The sequence below is a fragment of the Staurois parvus genome, unplaced genomic scaffold (genome assembly GCF_062004578.1).
Source record: "Staurois parvus isolate SC_StPar_1 unplaced genomic scaffold, SC_StPar_1.0 ptg000985l, whole genome shotgun sequence".
Classification (NCBI taxonomy): domain Eukaryota; kingdom Metazoa; phylum Chordata; class Amphibia; order Anura; family Ranidae; genus Staurois; species Staurois parvus.
In genome coordinates, this window is record NW_028318781.1 from 2,559,914 (window position 1) to 2,581,103 (window position 21,190).

A 21,190-nucleotide genomic window follows, 5' to 3' on the forward strand; every position below is an offset into this window, starting at 1 on the left:
TGTCCTTGGATACTTAATTGCCTCCTCCTATCTTCCAGACACTTTTCCAGTAATACCAGATTAGATTCCCAGGGGAAAAGTCCCTCTGTCTGCTCCAGCAACTTTCAGTAGATTAGGTCCCTAGCAGACACAGGCTTGCCCAGGGGGCACACAGCCCCCCTTCCCATGCTGTGATCTCCTCCTCAGGGAGAAGACACCTCTGTTCCAGGTATCAAAGTATTTATACACACTTCCAGCTACCACCTGGGTACCTCTCCCCAGGGATCAGAAAGGGCTGCATAAATTTGCAGCTGCTGATTTGACTCTCCTTGCTCACTTTCTTCCAGAACATCTCCAGATAGATAGGGGGAAGCAGTCAACCCTGCAGCCAGTGTAACACCGAACAGACCAAAATAATCACATGTAGCTGCACTGATCAAAGTGAGTCTAAAAGTAAATTTTACCTAAGCTTTAGCACCTATCTAGGAGGGTGCAACATATTCTTTAAATAAATCCACTGAAAAATGGCCTCAATTTGGAAGCAAGTGATGAACAGTAAGGTCCTGCAGCTGTAGCCACATCCCCTTTGTATTCATGCTAGCACTAGGACACTACCCACACCAGCCAAGTTATCCTCATTGTGAGAACTAAAATCACTAGTGACCATTTATGCAAGAGGCTTAATTAACAACAATAAGCATGTGAAGGGAGAGCCCTTGATGACTGACAGCTTTTTCCTCCACCAGGCCCTACTGGGGACCACAAGTCTGCAACACCCATCCCTGGATATCTGACTTTATTTAGACTACCAGTGGCGTCTTTTTGTTGACATTGTGGTTGCCAAAACAGAACACCTTCAGGTTTTACTATATTGGTCTTGAGCCTTGTTAGACCACTTTTCAATACCGCTGAGCTGGTTGCACTATTCCACTTTTCTATTATATCTGTTAAACTGCAATGAATGATTGTAAACGCTGAAAAAAAATCAGAAACTCAAGAAAAATGTACCGAACAGAGACTACAGCAGCACGTCTAAAGAAAGCAGTTACTGGATTTTTAGTCACTGCAGTGGATAATATTGCTTTGGTACCTTTGGTATGTGCTAGCGATACTCAGTACAGGTTTGCTTTTTGTCTGTCCTTTTCATTTTTTTTCTGTTATCATAAGTGATAATTATAATAGAGGAGCCTTCTTTTGATACTACAGGTCCACTTTTTTCTTTTTTTTCCTCATTTTTTTTTAACAGGTATAAACTTTATTAGAAGGTGGAATGGGGGCATGAGAGGGTCAAAGACCGGGGGGAAGATAGGGGAGTGAGAAGGAAAAAGGAAGGAGTAGGTAACGACTGATGGAAGGGCCACAGGAGGCACACTGTGAATGCGGCTCAGTGCAGCATTACTCACACCCCATGAATCAATCCATGCTGACTAAATTTTGTCAAATTTTTGGGGACAGTTACAACTTTCATATGATAATTTGTACAAAGGTAAAACATTATTGATAACAGTTCACCAAGAAGGTACAGAAGGAGGTGAGGAAGACTTCTATTTTATACAAATTTCTTTACGAGCGTAGAAAAACAAAATGTTTTACATAGAGTCTCAACTCTGAGCCAACCAAAATACCCAAAAGGAACACCTAAGGATCCAAGCTTAAGGCACAGGTAGCATTAATAGTTCCCAATATTGCTTTCCAAAAGGGACAGATCTTGGGGCCGGTTTTAAACCAGATGAAAGAATGTGCCTTCAGTAAGCTGACATTTAGCACATAAGGGGCTAACTAGGGAGTGAACGGCAGCTAAATGGTGTGGGGTGTAGTAGGCCCTATGAATGAATTTTATTTGAATAAGCCTGTTTTTGAAAGAAATCATATTAGTTGTATAATGGCATATAAATTAGTCTTAGTCATCTCCCGGAAGATCAGCCCGCCACTTCTGAAATAGTCTGTACAGTTTGACAGAGTGTGCAGAGAAGAGTCGAAGATAAATGGAGGATAAGGGTTTCCTCATCGCTCTAGAAGTGAGTAACCTCTCCAGAGGGTTTGATTCCAGGGTGATAGGGGCAGTAAACTCCAATAGCACAGCATGTCTGAGCTGCAGATCACCTTTTTTTTAAATAAGATTTTATTTTAACGGGCATTTTGAGAGATATTTCCCATCAACAGGTATGGGATTCAGTACAACAGAAACGATCGGGACCCGGGACTCCTGATTCCGGGTCACATGATCGCTGTGATAGCCTATGAATGGAGAAGAGAGATACATTGTATCTCTCTAACTCCTGGCATAGAGAGAAAAAAAATGACTGTAAAAAAAAAAAAAAGAAGATAAATATTAAAAAATAAAGAAAAATACCTAGATCAAGGTTTGATCTAGTTCAGTGCCAGGATTAGTGTTTGGGTCAAGGTCAGGCTCAGGATTTATAAAATGATGTCAGTGTGTTTTAGGTAAAAAAAAAAAGACAAAAACAAAATGCGCACTATTGTTTCTGGGCTGTACTACGGGTACAAACAACAAATAACATACACATATATGGTATCACTGTGATCGTCGAGAGCTGGAGAATTTATTTTGGGTTGTTCTTTGGTGGTAGGTTATGGTCGTAACAAGAAACACACAGCTAAATAAAAAAGATTATTTTTTTTTTTACTATTTTGGGCGAATTTTCCTTTGTTAATAAAAAAAAATTAGGAGTTATCCATTACCATTTACCACCAAATGAAAGCCCAATTTGTCCTGAAAAAAATCAAGGTATAATCCACTTGGATGTACAAAGTAGTTGTGATGATATGTACGTTTTACTATCACATGTCAATGTTGCAGAATTGTGCTTAGGCATTTAGATTTGTTTTACCCTTAGGCGTGAAGGGGTTAATTAACCTTAAATAGACTTAATTGTTCCATTTACATAGTCCCAGTATCTCTTCAATTTGGTGCACATCATAAATTTACCTTTAAAAGTTTAGACATTTCAACAAAGGCTTTTCTTCATGGTAACTGTAAATATGGAGGTTTCTCATTAAATCAACGCCTTCCAACAAAATATCTTTCATTAAAATTTTCTTCTCTCTTTATGGCACTGGTATCGGATCCATTTTCAAAGTTTTACAATAACAAGCTATGTGCCCGAAAGGCTGTCAAGATCACCAAGGATTTAGATTACGGCATTTTTTAAACAGTTTGTACTAATACACAATGTTCATTTAGCTACTTCGGTTTAAGTCCAAGAACCTCACTGGAATGGTGACAAAAATGTACTTAAGAGGGACAAATCTAACGGAACAATAACAGAAGTCTGCACTTTATGGAGTTTATTAATGATACACTCTGGTCAAATATGAAAAATTTGCCTTTAAAGTTATATAGAGCACACTGCTTACCTGCTGAGAGTCTCTAATTTTTATCCTTTCATTCATCTGGTGCATATGGTATTCCACCTGAATACAGAGGGGTGCCAATATTCCTAAATGACCCTGATTCTGTGCTCATGAAAATGTGGGTCAGTGCGTTCACTGGTTATAGCACTGTCCTCTTCCTGAATACACAGTGAACACAGTGCTCAGCCACCTGTTTTTACAGAAGACTGTGGGCAGACAGGTAGGTGCATTTTAATGCAAACGAGACATCAAAAATAATAGTAAATAGCCTGACTGATTGTACATTTAAAAAAAAAATGCCTTCAGTTCCACTTTAACGTTGCTTGAACTATTAAAGTGTATCTACCCTGTGTGCACAATATTGGCCAACTCCAAGCTGTATAAACTTGGATGCTTATTGGATTTAAGCATATCAGGTGATGTGTATTTGTGGAATGACGGAGGGTGTAGCCTAAGGAGATCAACACCCTATATCAAGGTGTGCATAATTATTAGGCAGCTTCTTTTCCTCAGGCAAAATGGGCCAAAAAGAGATTTAACTGACGCTGAAAAGTCAAAAACTGTAAAACGTCTTTTAGAGAGATGAAGCACTCTCGAAATTGCTAAGATATTGGGGCGTGATCACAGAACCAAACGTTTTGTTGAAAATAGACAACAAAGTCGCAAGAAACATATTGAGAAAAAAAAAAAAAGACACAAATTACCTGCCAAAGATTTGAGAAGAATCAAACTTGAAGCTACCAGGAACACATTATCCTCCACTGCTGTCTTATTCCAGAATTGCAACCTATCCGGCATGCCCAGAAGTACAAGGTGTTCAGTGCTCAGAGACATGGCCAAAGTAAGGAAGGCTGAAACCCGGCCACCACGGAACAAGACACATAAGTTAAGGTTGTGTCAAGACTGGGCCAAGAAATATATGAAGACAGATTTTTCAAAGGTTTAATGGACTGATGATGAGAGTGACTCTTGATGGACCAGTTGGCTGGGCCTGTGGCTGGATCAGTAACGAAATCAGTAACGAACACTTAAACTCAGATACCAGCAAGGTGGAGGTGGGGTACTGGTATGGTCTGGTATTATTAAAGTGCTAGTTGGACCTTTTCGGGTTGAAGATGGACTCAAAATCAACTCTCAAACCTACTGCCAGTTTTTAGAAGACACTTTCTTCAAGCAGTGGTACAGGAAAAAGTCTGCATCTTTCATGAGGCCATGATATTTATGCAGGACAATGCTCCATCGCATGCATCGAAGTACTCCACCGCGTGGCTAGCCAGTAAAGGCCTTAAAGATGAAAGAATAATGACATGGCCCCCTTCCTCACCTGACCTAAACCCTATTGAGAACTTGTGGGCTCTTCTTAAACAGGAGATTTATGGTGAAGGACAACAATTCACCAGTCTGAACAGTGTCTGGGAGGCTGCAGTTGCTGCTGTACAAAAAGTTGATCGTCAACAGATCAAGAAACTTGATCAAAAAGACAGACTTTATGGATGGAAGGTTTATGACTGTTATTGAAAAGAAGGGAGGCTATATGGGTCACTGATTTTTTTTTAAATGTTAGAAATGTCGATTTGTAAATTTTGGGTTTATTTATTATTCTTACTTTAACAGATGAAAATAAACAAGTGAAATGGGAAAATTTTCGTTTTTCATTTAGTTGCATAATAACTTTGCACACTAGTAGTTGCCCAATAATTGTGCACACATAGATATTCTCCTAAGAAAGCTGACACCTCACTTTTACTTTCTTAAATATTCAGGTTTGAGGTTTATTAACATTTTGGAGTGAACAAGAGCACTGTAGTTGTTCAATAATGAAATTAATTCTCAAAAGTACAACTTGCCTAATAACTGTGCTCACAGTGTACAGGTAAAAACCTTTTTTTGGTTTCGAAAAAGGGTTGGGAAGGCTAGATCATCATCAAGTTTTTATTGGTCCCTGTGCTCCCATTGGGGATAATGACCCCTCTATTTGTACTGTAGTGTCACCAAGAAAGAAAGTGAGGGAAAATGCTAAATTTTAGAGGTGTCCCCAGAACAAGAATTAGGCGGAAATCTTTCAACGAAGACACCAGTTATGGGTACAACTGTCTAAGATGGGAATTTCCCTCACTTTTGGAGATTTTCTCTAACTTTCTGTTGTGTATCTGGGACAGAAAGTGTACGGCAATTTCCCCAATAGTACACAGACAGCAAAAAAATAAACTGTCTGGGATTTTAACCCCTCTTTATGAAATAAAAAAAGATGGCAATTTCCTTCACATTGGGAGATTTTTTCTAACTTTCTGTTGCATCTCTGGGACAGGAAGTGAAGGGAAACACAGGCAGCAATAACAAAAAAAAAAACCTAACAGGGATATTAACCCTTCCCTACTATATAACAAAAAAGTTTAGTAAACAAATACTTTGGCATTTGCCGTTGTATCAACCACTACTATTAGCTGTTTATTTTCAGTAGTAAAGGATGTACAAGAATATCTGTTCTGAAACAAAAAGTCCCTCTTTTTCCCCAGGAAACCCTATGGGAATTCCAAATATATTCCTGAAAGAACTTCAGAGCAATGCAGACAGGGCCTGCTTCCTTTAAGGAAATCACCCTCTGTAGATAACAATCAGGGGTGAGTAATGTCATGGAGAAATCAATTATTCCTATTTTGTAACTAGTTTTGAAGACAGAGGGAAAGTGCGCTTAGATTACAACAGCAAAAAAAGTTAATAAAGAATAAAATTGCAGCAGATACCATTTTAGATACCTGGACAAAGAGGTCAAAACTTTTTCTACTGTCTATTTCCCAATTGGAGATTTTATCTCTCACATTCTTTCCAGGAGTCAATACAAGAGGTAAGATATGTTGTTTTGAGCACTGAAAACAAATCTAAAGTAAAAAATGTTCAATCATCACATCAAATTAAAATGTATCCCCAACAAAGAATCATTCTGTAACACTTAAATCCACTGAGCTGGCCAGAACAAACTCTTGAGGGAGTATATTCCACATTTTCACAGCTCTTACTGTGAAGAAACCTTTCCATGTTTGGAGATTAAATGTCTTCTCCTCCAGACGTAAAGAGTGCCCCCTTGTCCTCTGTGATGACCTCAGGGTGAATAGCTCTACACCGAGTTCACTATATGAACCACTGATGTATTTATACATGTTGATCATATCCCCTCTTAATCTCCTCTTCTCAGGAGAGAATAAATTCAGTTCCTCTAATCTTTCCTCATAGCTGAGCTCCTCCATGCCTCTTACCAGTTTGGTTGCCCTTATCTGTACTTTCTCCAGTTCCCCAATGTTCTTTTAGTGAATTGGTGCCCAAACTTGAACTGCATATTCCAGATGAGGTATTACTAATGATTTGTACCGGGGTAATATGATATCTCCCTCTCTGGAGTCTATACCTCTTTTAATACAAGAGAGGATTTTGCTCACTTTAGAAACCGCAGCTTGGCATTGCATGTCATTATTAAGCTTGTGATCTACCAGAACTCCCAGATCCTTCTCCACCATTGATTCCCCCAGTTGTACTCCCCCTAGTATATACAGTATGATGCATGCATATTCCTAGTCCCCAAGTGCATAACCTTACATTGTAGTTAAATGGCTGGCTGTTGCACACCCTGCACTGACAGGCTGTCTACAAATGGTCTTTTTTCTACAGTACTGCGCACGCACAACATGCACACAGTGCCTCGGCTCATGCTGACGGAAAACATTTTTTTAGTCTATTTTCCTTTATGTACATAAAAAACAGTGACTAAATACCACCAAATAAAAGCTCTATTTGTCTTTATAAATGATATAAAATTTATTTGGGTACAGTGTTTCATGATGGAGTAATTGTCAGTCAAACTATCACAGCGCTGAAAACTGAAAAATGGCCTGAACAGGAAGGGGAAGCAGTGGTACTTGGGGCTCCATCGTTTAGCTATGTGTGGAGGGCACATGATCATTGTCTAGCCCTGATGCTGACAGCTTGTCAGCCTGACAACTCCTGTGGCTGGACAGGGTCAGGCTGTAAACCCTGGGACAAATGCCATGAACACAAGAAGTCTGCATTCTGGGCATTCAACCCTAAACATATACTGCACTAAATATAGGTACTGTTCTGTGCAATGCCCAGTCCTGTCTACCCGCAGGAGCTGCCAGCCTCTCCTGCAGGCCTGGATGGCACACGGCTAAATGTTGGAGCCCAATGCACTGGCACTAAATGCTCACTGTGCATGGGACCTAACTTGACAGCATTGAGGTGATAGAGACTCCAGTAGAATTGACTTGAATGGTAATATGCAGAATGCAGGAATTTTTCAACAGTGTGTTGGTTGTGAGCACAGTGGCTAAATGGTTAGCACTTCCGCCTGGTAGTACAAGGATCATTGGTTCGAATCCCAACCATGACACCACCTACCTGGAATCTGAATGTTCTCCCTCTGCCTGCGTGCGTTTCCTCCAGGTACTCTGTTTTTTGTCCACACTCCAAAGACATGCTGGGAGGTTAATTAGCTCCTGTCTAAATTGGCCCTAGTATGTGTATGTATGAATGTAAGTTAGGGACCTTAGATTGTACGCTCCTTGAGGGCTAGAGACTGATGTGAATATACAATATATATATGTAAAGCACTGCGTAAATTGATGGTGCTATTTAAATACCTGAAATAAATAATAACCATGTCCCTCTATTTGGAAGCACAGGACAATGCACCTTGCATGAAGAAACCATGTATTGTATACATCAATGTCACACAGGATAATGAATGTGTTCTGGTGTGAACAAGTCCCAAGACAGATGAAGTACCTCAAAGAAACTATTCAAAATGATGTAAGCCAGATATCCTTAGCAGCGCATTAGAATAAATGAAATAATTACAGCTAAAGTAAACCGCTTCAAACACAGGCACTGGTGAGTCATGATTTTACGTATTAAAATGAATTTCTGTAGAGTGGTCTGGGACTGCAAAGCTGTTGTTATCGCCATGTATCTGGGAGACCAGTTTTTACCATTCTTACACATTGTCACTATAGCAATAAACTGTTAACAGCAGGGAAATGAAGTATGAAACTAAGGGGACTATAAAAAAAATTCCCTTTGCAAATGTTTGCATGTTGTGGGAACTCGCTTCAAGTGGTAGAGCTTCTTCAAAGCACACGGCAACTCGCTTATTTTTTAAGGGCCTGTTTGCCCACTTTTATTTAAATGTCAGTTCAATAACATAAAGGTTTCCCACGCAGGGGTATCCACCATCACACGAATTCAAATGAACAGTATTCAGCCTCCTGGCTTGTACGCAGTTTTAAGTCTGCCTCCTGCAGACTCTTCCCAAAGTATGGCACTAGCACACAGCTAGTCTGGCTTCCACCTCTCCTAGGTGTAGCCCACCTGACTCCACGGCAGAGACCTCCCGTCTGCCTGGGTGGAGCCCTCCTAACTGCCGGGGTGGAGCCCAGAACCCTGGTCCTGACTCTCTCTAAAGGCCTGCACACACCTGTGCAATCAGTCTCCTGGCCTATCCCAAAACCTGGTCCCAGGATTGGAGATTTCATCCCTCCCAGATCTCTTTGAAATCTCCAGGCTCCAGATCCCAAAACAGACCTTACAAACAAAGGAGGAAAGTGAAAAGCCACTTTCCTCCGTATCAAACACTTACCATGGAGCCCCTCAACCTGCCTAGTTGAGAATCCTGGGTGACAGATCGTCACACTGTCACAATGTGCACAAAAAGCCTTAACATTTGACCAAAAGAGATAAAGGTCATTTGATCAAAAGACAAAATGGACAAACACTACAGGCTTAATACATTTGACCAAAAGAGGAAATGATATGAGGGGGTCCTCCGCACACTGTAGACAGAGTATGGAGATTCCTGTGCTCACCATTGACAGTGCAATGAAACCAGCTACTGCAGAGAAGGAACCACTTTACAGAATTTATACCATTTATACCATGTTGCAAAGACAGAACTCTGTTGTCTAACAGGTTTATCGGACTGAAAACATTGACAGATGAGTAACAGCTCACCTAAGGTAAACAACAGCAGTCTAAGATTCTCAGTGTGAGGGTCCTGCATTGGATGTGAGGACTTCAAGGGACAGTCCACTGCCGAAGTGTGGGGGAGCAGGGTCTGCTGGGGGAGCAGGGAATAAGGTAAGTAAAAGTGCTTTGAACGACCCCTAGAGAGAAACAAGCATTTAACCCTTTCAGTGTGAGTGAAGCCTCAATGCAAAGGAGGTCTTTTAGTTTTCTCAGAGTTGGGCTTTAAAAATGGAAGGGAATGCTTGTAATAAAAATCAACATTCAAGTAGAACTATAGGAAAAAATTTTTTTTTTCATTTTGGATAGAGTAAGGCAGGGTCATAATCCCAGTCAGATTTTTTTGTCATCTATGTCTCATTGCAGAGATTTCCCTTGACTTCTTGTCCCATAAATAAATAGGAAGTGAGGAAATGCCTGCAAATTAAGGGAATCTCTTGGGGACACCAGAACTAGTGCCTCCATTGGAAGATTTCCCCTCTATTACTTTTCTTGGGACAACCAAAAATTTGGGATTTTCTTTTACTTTCACTTTCAGTGATAATGGTAAACAGGACAAATAGAGACGGTGACTCTCTTTAACCACTTGCCCTCCCTTAACTTTTGCACACTTTTTATGTTACAGTCTTATTCCAAAATGGATTAAATTCATTTTTTTCCTCAACATTCTACAAACAATACCCCATAATGACAACGTGATAGAAGTTTGTTTTGAAATCTTTGCAATTTATTAAATATTAAAAATGAAAAAAAAACACATGTACATAAGTAGTCACAGCCTTTCCCATGACACTCAAAATTGAGCTCTGGTGCATCCTGTTCTCACTGTTCATCCTTGAGATGTTTCCACAACTTGATTGGAGTCCACCTGTGGGAAATTCAGCTGATTGGACATGATTAGGAAAGGCATAAACCTGTCTATAGAAGGTCCCACAGTTAACAGTGCATGTCAGAGCACAAACCAAGCCATGAAGTCCAAGGAATTGTCCATAGACCTCCGAGACAGGATTGTATCAAGACACAAATCTGGGGAAGGGTACAGAAAGATTTCTGCAGCATTGAAGGTCCCAATGAGCACAGTGGCCTCCATCATCCATAAATGGAAGAAGTTTGGAACCACCAGGAACCTTCCTAGAGCGGGTTGCCAAGCCAAAATGAGAGATCGAGGGAGAAGGGCCTTAGCCAGGGAGGTAACCAAGCATCCGATGGTCACTCTGAAAGAGCTCCAGCGTTTCTCTATGAAGAGAGAACTTTCCAGAAGAACAACCATCTCAGCAGCACTCCACCAATCAGGCCTGGATGGTAGAGTGGCCAGACGGAAGCTACTCCTCAGTAAAAGGCAAATGGCAGCCCACCTGGAGTTTGCCAAAAGGCACCTGAAGGACTCTCAGACCATGAGAAAGAAAACTCTCTGGTCTGATGAAACAAAGATTGAACTCTTTGGCCTGAATGCCAAGCGTCATGTCTGGAGGAAACCAGGCACCGCTCACCACCTTGCCAATACCATTCCTACAGTGAAGCATGGTGGTGGCAGCATCATGCTGTGGGGATGTTTTTCAGTGGCGGGAACTGGGAGACTAGTCAGGATAGAAGGAAAGATGAATGCAGCAATGTACAGAGACAACCTTGATGAAAACCTGTTCCAGAGCGCTATGGACCTTAGACTGGGGCGACGGTTTATCTTTCAACAGGCCAACGATCCTAAGCACACAGCTCACATAACAAAGGAGTGGCTACGGGCCAACTCTGTGAATGTCCTGGAATGGCCCAGCCAGAGCCCAGGCTTGAACCCAATTGAACATCTCTGGAGAGATCTGAAAATGGCTGTGCACCGACGCTCCCCATCCAACCTGATGGAGCTTGAGAGGTACCGCAAAGAAGAATGGGAGAAATTGCCCAAAAATAGGTGTGTCAAGCTTGTAGGATCATACTACGACTTGAGGCTGTAATTGGTGCTAAAGGGGCTTCAACAAAGTATTGAGCAAAGGCTGTGAATACTTATGTACATGTGGTTTTTATGTTTTTTATTTTTAATAAATTGCAAAGATTTCAAAAAGAACATCTTTCACATTGTCATTATGGGGTACTGGTTGTAGAATGTTGAGGGAAAAAAAATGAATTTAATCCATATTGGAATAAGGCTGTAGCATAACAAAATGTGGCAAAAGTTAAGCGCTGTGAATACTTTCTGGATGCACTGTACCCCACTTCCTAAACAGGCCATTTATTGCAATATGGCACTGCATTATTTTAACTAACAATTGCGCAGTCATGTAACGCTGCACCCAAATGAAATTTACGTCCTTTTTTCCCCACAGATAGAGCTTTCTTTTGGTGGTCTTTAATCACCTGTGCGGGTTTTATTTTTTGAGCTATATAAAAAAAAAAAAAGACAATTTTGAGAAAAAAAAAACAATATTATTGACTTTTTGCTGTTAAACATATTAAGTAAAAAAATTTCAAAAAATAAAATTTCTTTATAAATTTAGGCCAAAATGTACACGGACACTGTACTAACGGCACTGGGCAGGAAGGGGTTAACATGTGGGGCAATCAAAGGGTTAACTGTGTGCTCTGTGTGTGTGTGTGCTTCACTGTAAGCACACTGCTTTGTATGGCTCTGCTATGCAAAGCCATACATAGCAGTGTGCAGGAGCTGACAGGGGAGAGATCTGTATTGTTTACTTACAGTTCTCTCCCTCCGTAGGTAATGCTCCTCGATCACCGGGTGTCGGCGAGTAATCACCGGCCAGGACTCGGTGAGTGACAGCCGAGGCCACGAATAGTGGTGCAGGTAGGGCACATGCACGTCCCCCAACCGGAAATACAAAATCACGTATATATACACGTGATTTTGTGCACCGGAGCCTCCCTATAGCAGTATTACTGCTATAGGGCAGACGGGAAGCAGTTAACAGACAGCAATAATATCTGACAGGGGTTATACTCCCACTGCACTCTCTTCAAATGCTAAAAAAAAAAAAAAGCTTTGCCTTTAGTTATACTTTCAGTATTCCCTACTGCAGAAAAACAGTATGTTCAAAACTGTTCCATACTGCAGTTTAATTTTTTTTTTAACACAACTGAAAATAACATTTAGTTTTTTGAAAGTAAGGATCCTTATCCTAGTTTGTTAGCTTTGTGAACAGAGACACTTACTCAAAGAGCAGCATGACTTCCTTGCTTTGTGCCCAGCAATCACACACAGAGCACAATCAACCCTAAACACAACACTAGATCCAAATATTTAAAGTGGAACTTCACTCTTTTAATCCTTACATTGCTAGCATTAGTAAATAGATCAAAAGGTATATTATATGCATGTTTTTATCCATTTCTTCAGTTACTTCCTGGTTTCTATGACTTGGCAAATGATAAAATTCCAGATGTCTTCAGGAGGGAAAGATGGGTTTTCTCAGCTAAGCACATCCTCCTGTCTGCATGCCTGAGCTACGGGCAGATGGATTCGAGGTGCAGTAAATGCTACATGAATCATCTGCCCTTTCTAAAGATGGCCACAGCCAGAAATGGTTGGGAGTGTTATTCTAAGTGACTTCCCAGCAAAATAAAGCATGGAGACACGGATGGATGAATTTGCTTTGAATTCTAAAAATTAAACAGTATCCTAGTTTTGTGGTGTTCAGAGACAGTGTACATCCGCTTTAACTACAAGATCATAGAATAAGAAAACCATGTGAAACTAAAAGGGTGACTCCTTTTGAAATAGTTTACTTGACTGCTAGAGATGAAGCTTCACTTTGGTTTTTATCATCTGTGGATCATTGTATGGCTGAGGTGTTGCTTTCTACAACCTGGTGTTGCTTTCTACAACCTAGAACAGGCTTAGGATTCAATGCCCACCAGAGACACTATATTTAAGGGGTTTGTATAGTCTTCTGTGTGCCCTGGTTTCCTACCACAATGCAGAAACCATATGGGTAGGTTAACTGGCTTCTTCCCAGTCCCTATGTGTTGACTGTAGAAGGGACTTTAGATTGCGAGTTCCTCTGGGGCAGAAAGTGGTGTTAAAGCTCTGTTAAGAATCTGAAGCATATGTTGGTGCTACATAAATTAATGATACAAAAAAAAAACAGAGAGAAGGATGACCTACATGGCATTGCATTTTTGTGTATGTATTCTATTTTATGTGTATATATATATATATGCATATTGCTTTTCATCTAACTTAGCACTGCAGAGCTGCTTCCCAAAACTCAGCCATACAGCTTCCGCAAATCAGTAACATGTAGAAGCTCTCTTCCACTGCACTTCAAGCTGTGCTTCTCCTGTATTGTCGCTGAGACTCCTATGTTGATGCGGTAGTGATGTCCCCAGGATTTAACATTTGACTAAACAAAGCAGTAAAGCCTATAAGCATAACAACACAACATAGCTACAACAAACACTAGGCTATTTTTCATTCCAATATTAAGTCATGCAACAAGAGGTTTGGACTGAAAGAAAAAAGGGTGGAGGAAAAGAAGTGTTTCACATTTTCCAAAATAGATTGGAAAATTATATCACCCATTAAAAAGAAAATGATGTCTAATTTACGCTGTTCATTTTTGCAGTTATCACTTTGCTTCCTCTTTTCTAATGCGAACTTGTACAGTTGAATAAAGAATGACCTCCAGCAGTCTATGGAATCTGTGAATCAGAGGATTGTGTAGGCCATTTTTCCAGTGTCCATGCACTGAACTACACAGTAGATTAATTTAATTGTGCAGTCTAGGGGAACGAACGGCTTCTAAGCATCACTGTGACTCAGGAGTAGGTTGCTCACACGAGACATACATTTTTCTGGCCAGAAAAAAAATACTCATATTAACTAGGAAACAAGTTACTGAATGTCCTAAATCTGAGTTTTGTATAATTACACGAAGCTAGATTCAGCAGGCTTTTCATGTCTTTATAGCAGACTGCAGCCTCCTGTCACATGATGCTATGGAGGCTCCTTCTCCTGCTATGTGTGAGGTGAGAGGGGTGTGGCGGGAGGGGGCTCTGATTACCACTTTAAATATCAGGTCATTTTCTAGTCTGGTAAAGCATTTTGCCATTGTTTGTAAAGAACTATGGATGCTGCTGATACTATTCATCATTGAGGAATTAAGCAGCATGGCAATGTCTTCAAAATTACAAAGACTGCTTACCGGAATAATTCATCTACATTCTCAGCACTTGAAGGTTTGAACAAAGGGTCATCATTGCAAGCAGATGGTAGTAGCAATAAGTCTCCTTTTCTCACAGTTCCACCCAAGTCCTGTTCTTCAAATAACTTAACATCTAAAAGAGACAAAAAGAAAATTAAAGCATTCGTAGTCATTTTTTCTCTATAAAATAAAACACGTTATACTTACCTGCTCTGTGTAACGGAATTGTATAGTGCAGCCCCGATCCTCCTCTTCTCGATCCCCTGCCAGCACTCCTGGCTCCTCCTCTTCTTGGTGTACCACCACAGGCAGCCGCTTCCTATTATGGCACACATGCAGGCTCAATTCCAAACCCTGCTGTCTGCGTCTATAGGCACAGACAGTGAGGCTCGACCCTGCCCCAGCTCGCTCGTAATAGGATTTGAACCAATGGCTCCCACTGCTCTCAGCAAAGCCTGTGAGAGTGTGGAGAAGAGGAGAGAGCCATTGCAGACAGGCACTGCGCTGGATCGAGTGAGGGATCAGATCAGTATAAGGGGGGGGGGGGGGGGGTGAGAGGGCGGTATGCACACTGAAATATTTTTTACCTTAATACAGGGAACGTAGTAAGGTAAAAAAGTTTAAGCTTTACAACCACTTTAAAGAATGTTACTGGGGATGTAGTGAAAGCACAAATATGAACAACAGAATTACTTAGGGCTAGCGTAGAGAGGCTTCAGACTTACAATCAAGTCTAAAACAAAGAAATGGAGAAATGTATAAACATTTTGAGAAGTGCTCAAATTGAATTGTAGTGAGGGATTAAAGCAAGACAATACATTGCAGAAACAAACACAAGTTCACACTGCTCCATTCAATATAGTTCATAATTAAGACAATTAAATCCAGGGTCATGTATACAGGGCACCCTTTTTATGGTGGTGGGTGTGGGATTTGTATGGCTTGGTCCCATGGAAATCTCTAGGCTAACTTTACATGGGCTTCAAAATGGGGCGCTTGGCAGAAGTTTCTAATGTGCACCAACTGTCGTGTTTCCATGAAACCATGCAAGCTTCAGGTAAGTTTGTACTGAGCTGTTGCTCAGAGTACACCGAGCTGATGTTTCTGTTGCTTCACGCAGGTCAGAACCAACTCATTGACCTATACTGACTTGCCCTATGCAGAAAAAAAGGGAGTATGGTTGCTGGATGGTCTACCTCTGCATACAGGTCCTGTCAAGGTCAAGAAGCACAATCTACAACTTAACAATCTTGAGAGTATGAAGAGACTGTGGCAACCTCAGCTTAGCAGATCCTTACCAAAGAAAGTGGAGATTTGTTACTGTAACCACCATCTCTCACTTGGGGAAATTTAGAGATTTAAAACAGTCAGGTGTCAGGACTAGAAATAAATTTTGTTGGGTATAAGTCCACTAACAGTGCCAACAATGGAGGCACACAGAAATGGGAAGTAGTCTCCTAAATTTACGACTTCTTTGGCCTTGAGCCCCCAGGTAGTTAGTTACTTAGATTACATTTTTGAACATTAAATTAATTTGAAAATTGTCTCCCACTGCTGTCAATCACAGCCAGTGAGCCAATCAGAAGAGGGAGGGGATGGGGCTGAGCCGTGACTCTGTGTGTGAATGGACACACAGAGCCACTGCCTGGGAGAGTGCCTGCTTGGGTGCCCCCATATCAAGCTGCTTGTGGTGGGGGGCACCCAACAGAAGGGATGGGCCAGGAGCACCGGCAGATGACCCGAGAAGTGGAGGATGCGGACTGCTCTGTGCAAAACCACTGCACACAGCAGGTAAGTATAGATATGTTTGTTATTTAAAAAGACTTTAGTATTACTTTAACTGGCCATGTAGGTGGCAGCATGCGGTGAGCAGTCAGACGGCCGCCTGGTGGTTTCCGGGACCGCCGTGACGTCATGCTGCCGCCATTCTTAAGTATGAGTGGTATGTAAGTTGGATGTTTGTAACTTGGGGACTGCCTGTACAGACAGAAGTGTTTTTAAACATTTATAAAGGTGTTTGCATATCCCCCAAAAAACCTGTTACTGCTTCTATGAATACCAATACTGCAAATGAGAAAATCACATTAGTTGTCAAGTACTCATCTCCTTTCATTCCCATATCGGTGGGCTGTTAGCCGCTGTGCCTTCCATTCCCAAAGCAACTCAGGGGTCTAGTAATTTCCCCATTATAGTTTGATGTGAGCCCATGAAACATGTAGTTCTTTATACCTGCATGGATGTGGCATGTGGCAAGGCAGAAAATCCTCCTGCCGGAGTATGGAAGCAGGGATTTTTATCTCTAGCATGAAGATGTCAATGGGGGGTGAAAATCATGGACTACAAAAAAAGTGAAACATCTCAATTTAAATTTCATCTGTGCTTTTAGAGCGGCTGAGGATAGGATCTGAAAAAGATAACCTAGAAATATCATGGAGTTCAGCTTTCAGTTACATCTGCTGAGCAAAATTGAAACATCTACAGTGCCTTGAAAAGCTCTGTCAGATTGGATGGAGAGTGTCTGTGAACAGCAACTTTCAAGTCTTGTCACAGATTCTCAATTGGATTTAGCTCTGGGCTTTGACTGGGCCATTCTAACACATGAATATGCTTTGATCCTGTCAAGGTCCTACCTTTTCCCTGTGGTTATGTTACTTCATGTGCTGGTGTCCATCTTGGATTCTGCTGTGCATGATGGGAGACCTTTTATGCCTTCAGGTTTCTGTGGTCCATCCTCCAGAGGGGTGTGGCTGATGACACATAAGCCTGTGGCCCGCACATGCTCTTTGCACTTGTGTCTTGTGTCTTTGTGTTGCTATTACTCTGTTCTGACTCTCGTGACTCTCCTGGTATCTGATTCGGCTTGTCTTGACTATTCTTTGTATTCTCCTTTGATCTGACCCTCTGTTGCTGAACCCGGCTCGTGACCTGTGATTCTCGTCTGCTGTCCTGTACTGTTCTGTCCTGTTGTTGTTGACCCCGGCTTGTCTGACTACTCTTTTGTCTCTTCCACCAGCTACACGCCATTGGCGGCGGCCATTACCGCAGCTGAGGTGTCTCGGGGGCCGCGACCTGGTTCCTGGCTGCGTCAAGTCCATCCCCACCATCAGGGGCCCTGGTGAAGGGCAGCCTGGGACTTAGACTCCGCGCCCTGAGGGACTTCGGTCTGTGGGTGGTGGTTGTCGTCAGCCAGTGCGTTACATTGTTAGGCCTGCCTGTCCGTTCCTCAGCTCCTGCCCTGACAGATCCAAACCATTCCATTGTAGCTCTGGCTGTATGTTTAGGGTCATTGTCCTGCTGGAAGGTGAACCTCCATCGCAGTCTCAAGTCTTTTGCAGACTCTAACCGGTTTTCTTCTAAGATTGCCCTGTATTTGGCTCCATTCATCTTCCCATCAACTCTGACCAGCTTCCCTGTCCCTGCTGAAGAAAAGCATCCCTACAACATTATGCTGCCACCACGTTTCACGGTGGGGATGGTGTGTTCAGGGTGATATGCAGTGTTAGCTTTCCACCACACATAGCGTTTTGCTTTTAGGCCAAAAAGCTCAATTTTGGTCTCATCTGATCAGATCACCTTCTTCCACAAGTTTGCTGTGTCCCCCACATGGCTTCTTGCAAACTGCAAATGGGTCTTCTTATGGCTTTCTTTCAACAATGGTTTTCTTCTTGCCACTCTTCAACAAAGGCCAGATTTGTGGAGTGCACAACTAATAGTTGTCCTGTGGGCAGATTCTCCCACCTGAGCTGTGGATCTCTGAAACTCCTAGAGTTACCATGGGCCTCTTGGCTGCTTCTCTGATTAATGCTCTCCTTGCCTGACCTGTAAGTTTAGGTGGACAGCCATATCTTGGTACTTATGCAGTTGTGCCACACACTTTCCATTTTGTTCATGATGAATTGAACAATGCTCCGCGAGATGTTCAAAGCTTGGGATATTTTTTTATAACCTAACCTTGCTTTAAACTTCTCCATAAAGTTCTCCATAACTTTATCCCTGACCTGTCTGGTGGGTTCTTTGGCCTTCATGATGTGGTTTTGTTCACTAATGTTCTTTAACAAACCCCTGAGGGGTTTACAGAACAGCTGTATATATACTGAGATTAAATTACACACAGGTGGACTCTATTTACTAGGTGACTTCTGAAGGCAATTGGTTCCACTAGATTTGAGCTAGGGGTATCAGAGTAAATGGGGCTGAATACAAATGTACGCCACACTTTTCAGATATTGTTTTGTAAAACATTTTGAAAACCATTAATCATTTACCTTCCACTTCACAATTATGTGCCACTTTGTGTTGGTCTATCACATACAATCCCAATAAAATACATTTAAGTTTTTTGGTTGTAACATGACAAAATGTGGAAAAATTCATAGGGGTATGAATACTTTTTCAAGGCGCTGTATGTTAAAATGAACATGTAACAAGTATAAAGTAGGTGTTATTCCAATTTGGCTGCAAAAGTGGAAACACACTTTAAACAGACACTATCACCTGGGCCCATGCCCTTACCATTGCTCCCTCGTGGTAAAGGGGGCTGAATACAAATGAACTCCACACTTTTCAGATATTTGTAGAAAATGTTGAAAACCACGTATCATTTCCCCTCCACTTCACAATAGACCACTTTGGGGTATGAATACTTTTTCAAGGCACTGTATTAGTAGCAAAGTGAGTAAAAGTTAGAAATAATTTTAGAAATGAGAAACAAATATTTTTTCTGCCAGTTCATCTCACAGAATGTGGCAGGGCACTGCATTTTTCACATGAACAACAGGTATTTTCTGTACTTGCTAAAAATGCTCTTGGATTGCAAAAATAAAAAACAAAAACGAATTCAGCCACCATACCTAAGACTAGTAAGCTGTAATATATTACATTTTTATTCTTGGATTTATTTATACTTTAACCATTAGAAGTATTATTAATTTTAATATTAACCTGGCTGCTGAGGATGTCACATTTATGCCGAAATGTGCAGATTGTTACTTCCAGCCGAGGTCATATCCAGTCACCTGAGACGTACAACGGTGCTTTCAGGTTACTTTAAAGACTATTGACAGTTTATGTGATTTAAGTGCAATACTTTCTTATTTTATTATAAAGTAATACTTTTCACTATGTGAGGCTTCCCTCTTTATCTTTGATATATACCCAGCGGATAAGGTTGGAGTCACTTTAAAGGGTCAGTTTTACAATATACCGGGGAGCTGAATGAAGGCCAACTAAGGGAGGGGAGCAGCTGCACAAGCCAGAATCTGTTTTTAGAATGCCTGACTGACTCACTTGCTGGAACAAGGGGTCATTACCATCCAGTGTGTGTGGTGTAGAATCCTTTGTGGTCTTTCTCTGGAAGCATCCCTACCTTTGATCATAATTTCTGGAGCACATTTTTTTATCAATATTATTTATATTTGTTGAAATTGGCACGGAGTACTGACACATGAGTGGACTATTGTGTTAATTTAGGAATTCTGAATGATGGATTTTCATCACATAAAGTGGCAATTAAAAAAAAAAATGAAATAAAATTATATATATATATATATATATATATATTTAATAAACAGTGCTGTTACCTAAATGTGGGGAGGCATACTCTATACTTTGAGGAGTTTAGCACTTTATAACAGCAGCTATGGTGGTTGGATATGTCATTCTAGCGTGTGTACTTATATGGTATTTATACTTTAACCATTCCCTGCTTAATCCAAATGTAAAATAGGTGTGCCAAAACATGATAGTGCTGCCCAGCTGCCATGAATTCAGGGATAAGGAGTGGTGTTTGGGCCAATGAGACACTTTTGAAATGGAGGGACACCTTTATATGTGTTTAAAAATTTTATCCAGTTTTTTTTTATCCTGCCTTTGACTTTGAAATAAAAACAAAATTAAATTTACACAGTTACTGTAAGTTTTTTTATGTGTTTAATTTCACTGTCCGACCCATAAACATTATTTATAAGTTTCCATTCATGTCTAGATACACAAAGAGATCCAGTCTGATCATCAATCTTTGCACACTCCACTTCCATAATATCCAATATAAATCAAGTTGGATTGTATGGCAGTATTACACGTAGTATTATTGTTTGGTCTGGTATACATATACAAGCCAGAAACAACTCCTCTTTTTGAAGTATGTGTCATTTCAATGCATGGAATTGAGGAAAAGTATTAACTTTATTTGCATTCTGACTACAAAAGTGATCCAGGAAAGGCCAGATAAGACCCGTCTTTGCTCCTTTTTTTTTTTTGTGTACTCCTTTGGCCACTGAACCACAACGCTATTTTGTAAGCATAATGTAAGCAATAGTAATATACAAAGTTTCAGCTCTTTTGCTGCAAAACCAATTGAATAGCATTTAAGTGAAAATCTCTGTGAAGAATGTAGATCTCCAAAGCTTCCTCACTGATTGTATATCTTAAACTGAGCTTTGGACATTGTCCCATCTCTTATCACAAAACCAGCAATCACCAAGACACTATTCTACAAGTGCATTTAGACCGACAGAGATGGCAGTGTACATGTTGCTCAATTTGTGTTGCAGCTAATAGGCTAATAGCTAATAGTGGTAAACATGTTGGAAAGTCTCAATGATAGTCTGCAGAAAAAAAGGAACACAAATTCAAGCAGCCGGGATGAAAGCACCAGT

At 40.9% G+C, this 21,190-nt stretch overlaps 1 protein-coding gene across 3 annotated transcripts in view; it reads right to left on the reverse strand.

Annotated features, from left to right (window-relative positions):
- The window catches only part of HS1BP3 (HCLS1 binding protein 3), a 279,416-nt gene that overhangs the window by 126,462 nt on the left and 131,764 nt on the right, over positions 1-21,190 (reverse strand). For 2 of the 3 annotated variants that reach the window (XM_089657353.1, XM_089657351.1), the window contains exon 6: positions 14,535-14,667. In XM_089657353.1, the coding sequence (XP_089513479.1) occupies positions 14,535-14,667 (133 nt within the window). Of the gene's footprint in view, positions 1-8,513; positions 9,479-14,534; positions 14,668-21,190 lie in introns of those variants that run through there. The other variant, XM_089657352.1, reaches the window with a different exon arrangement.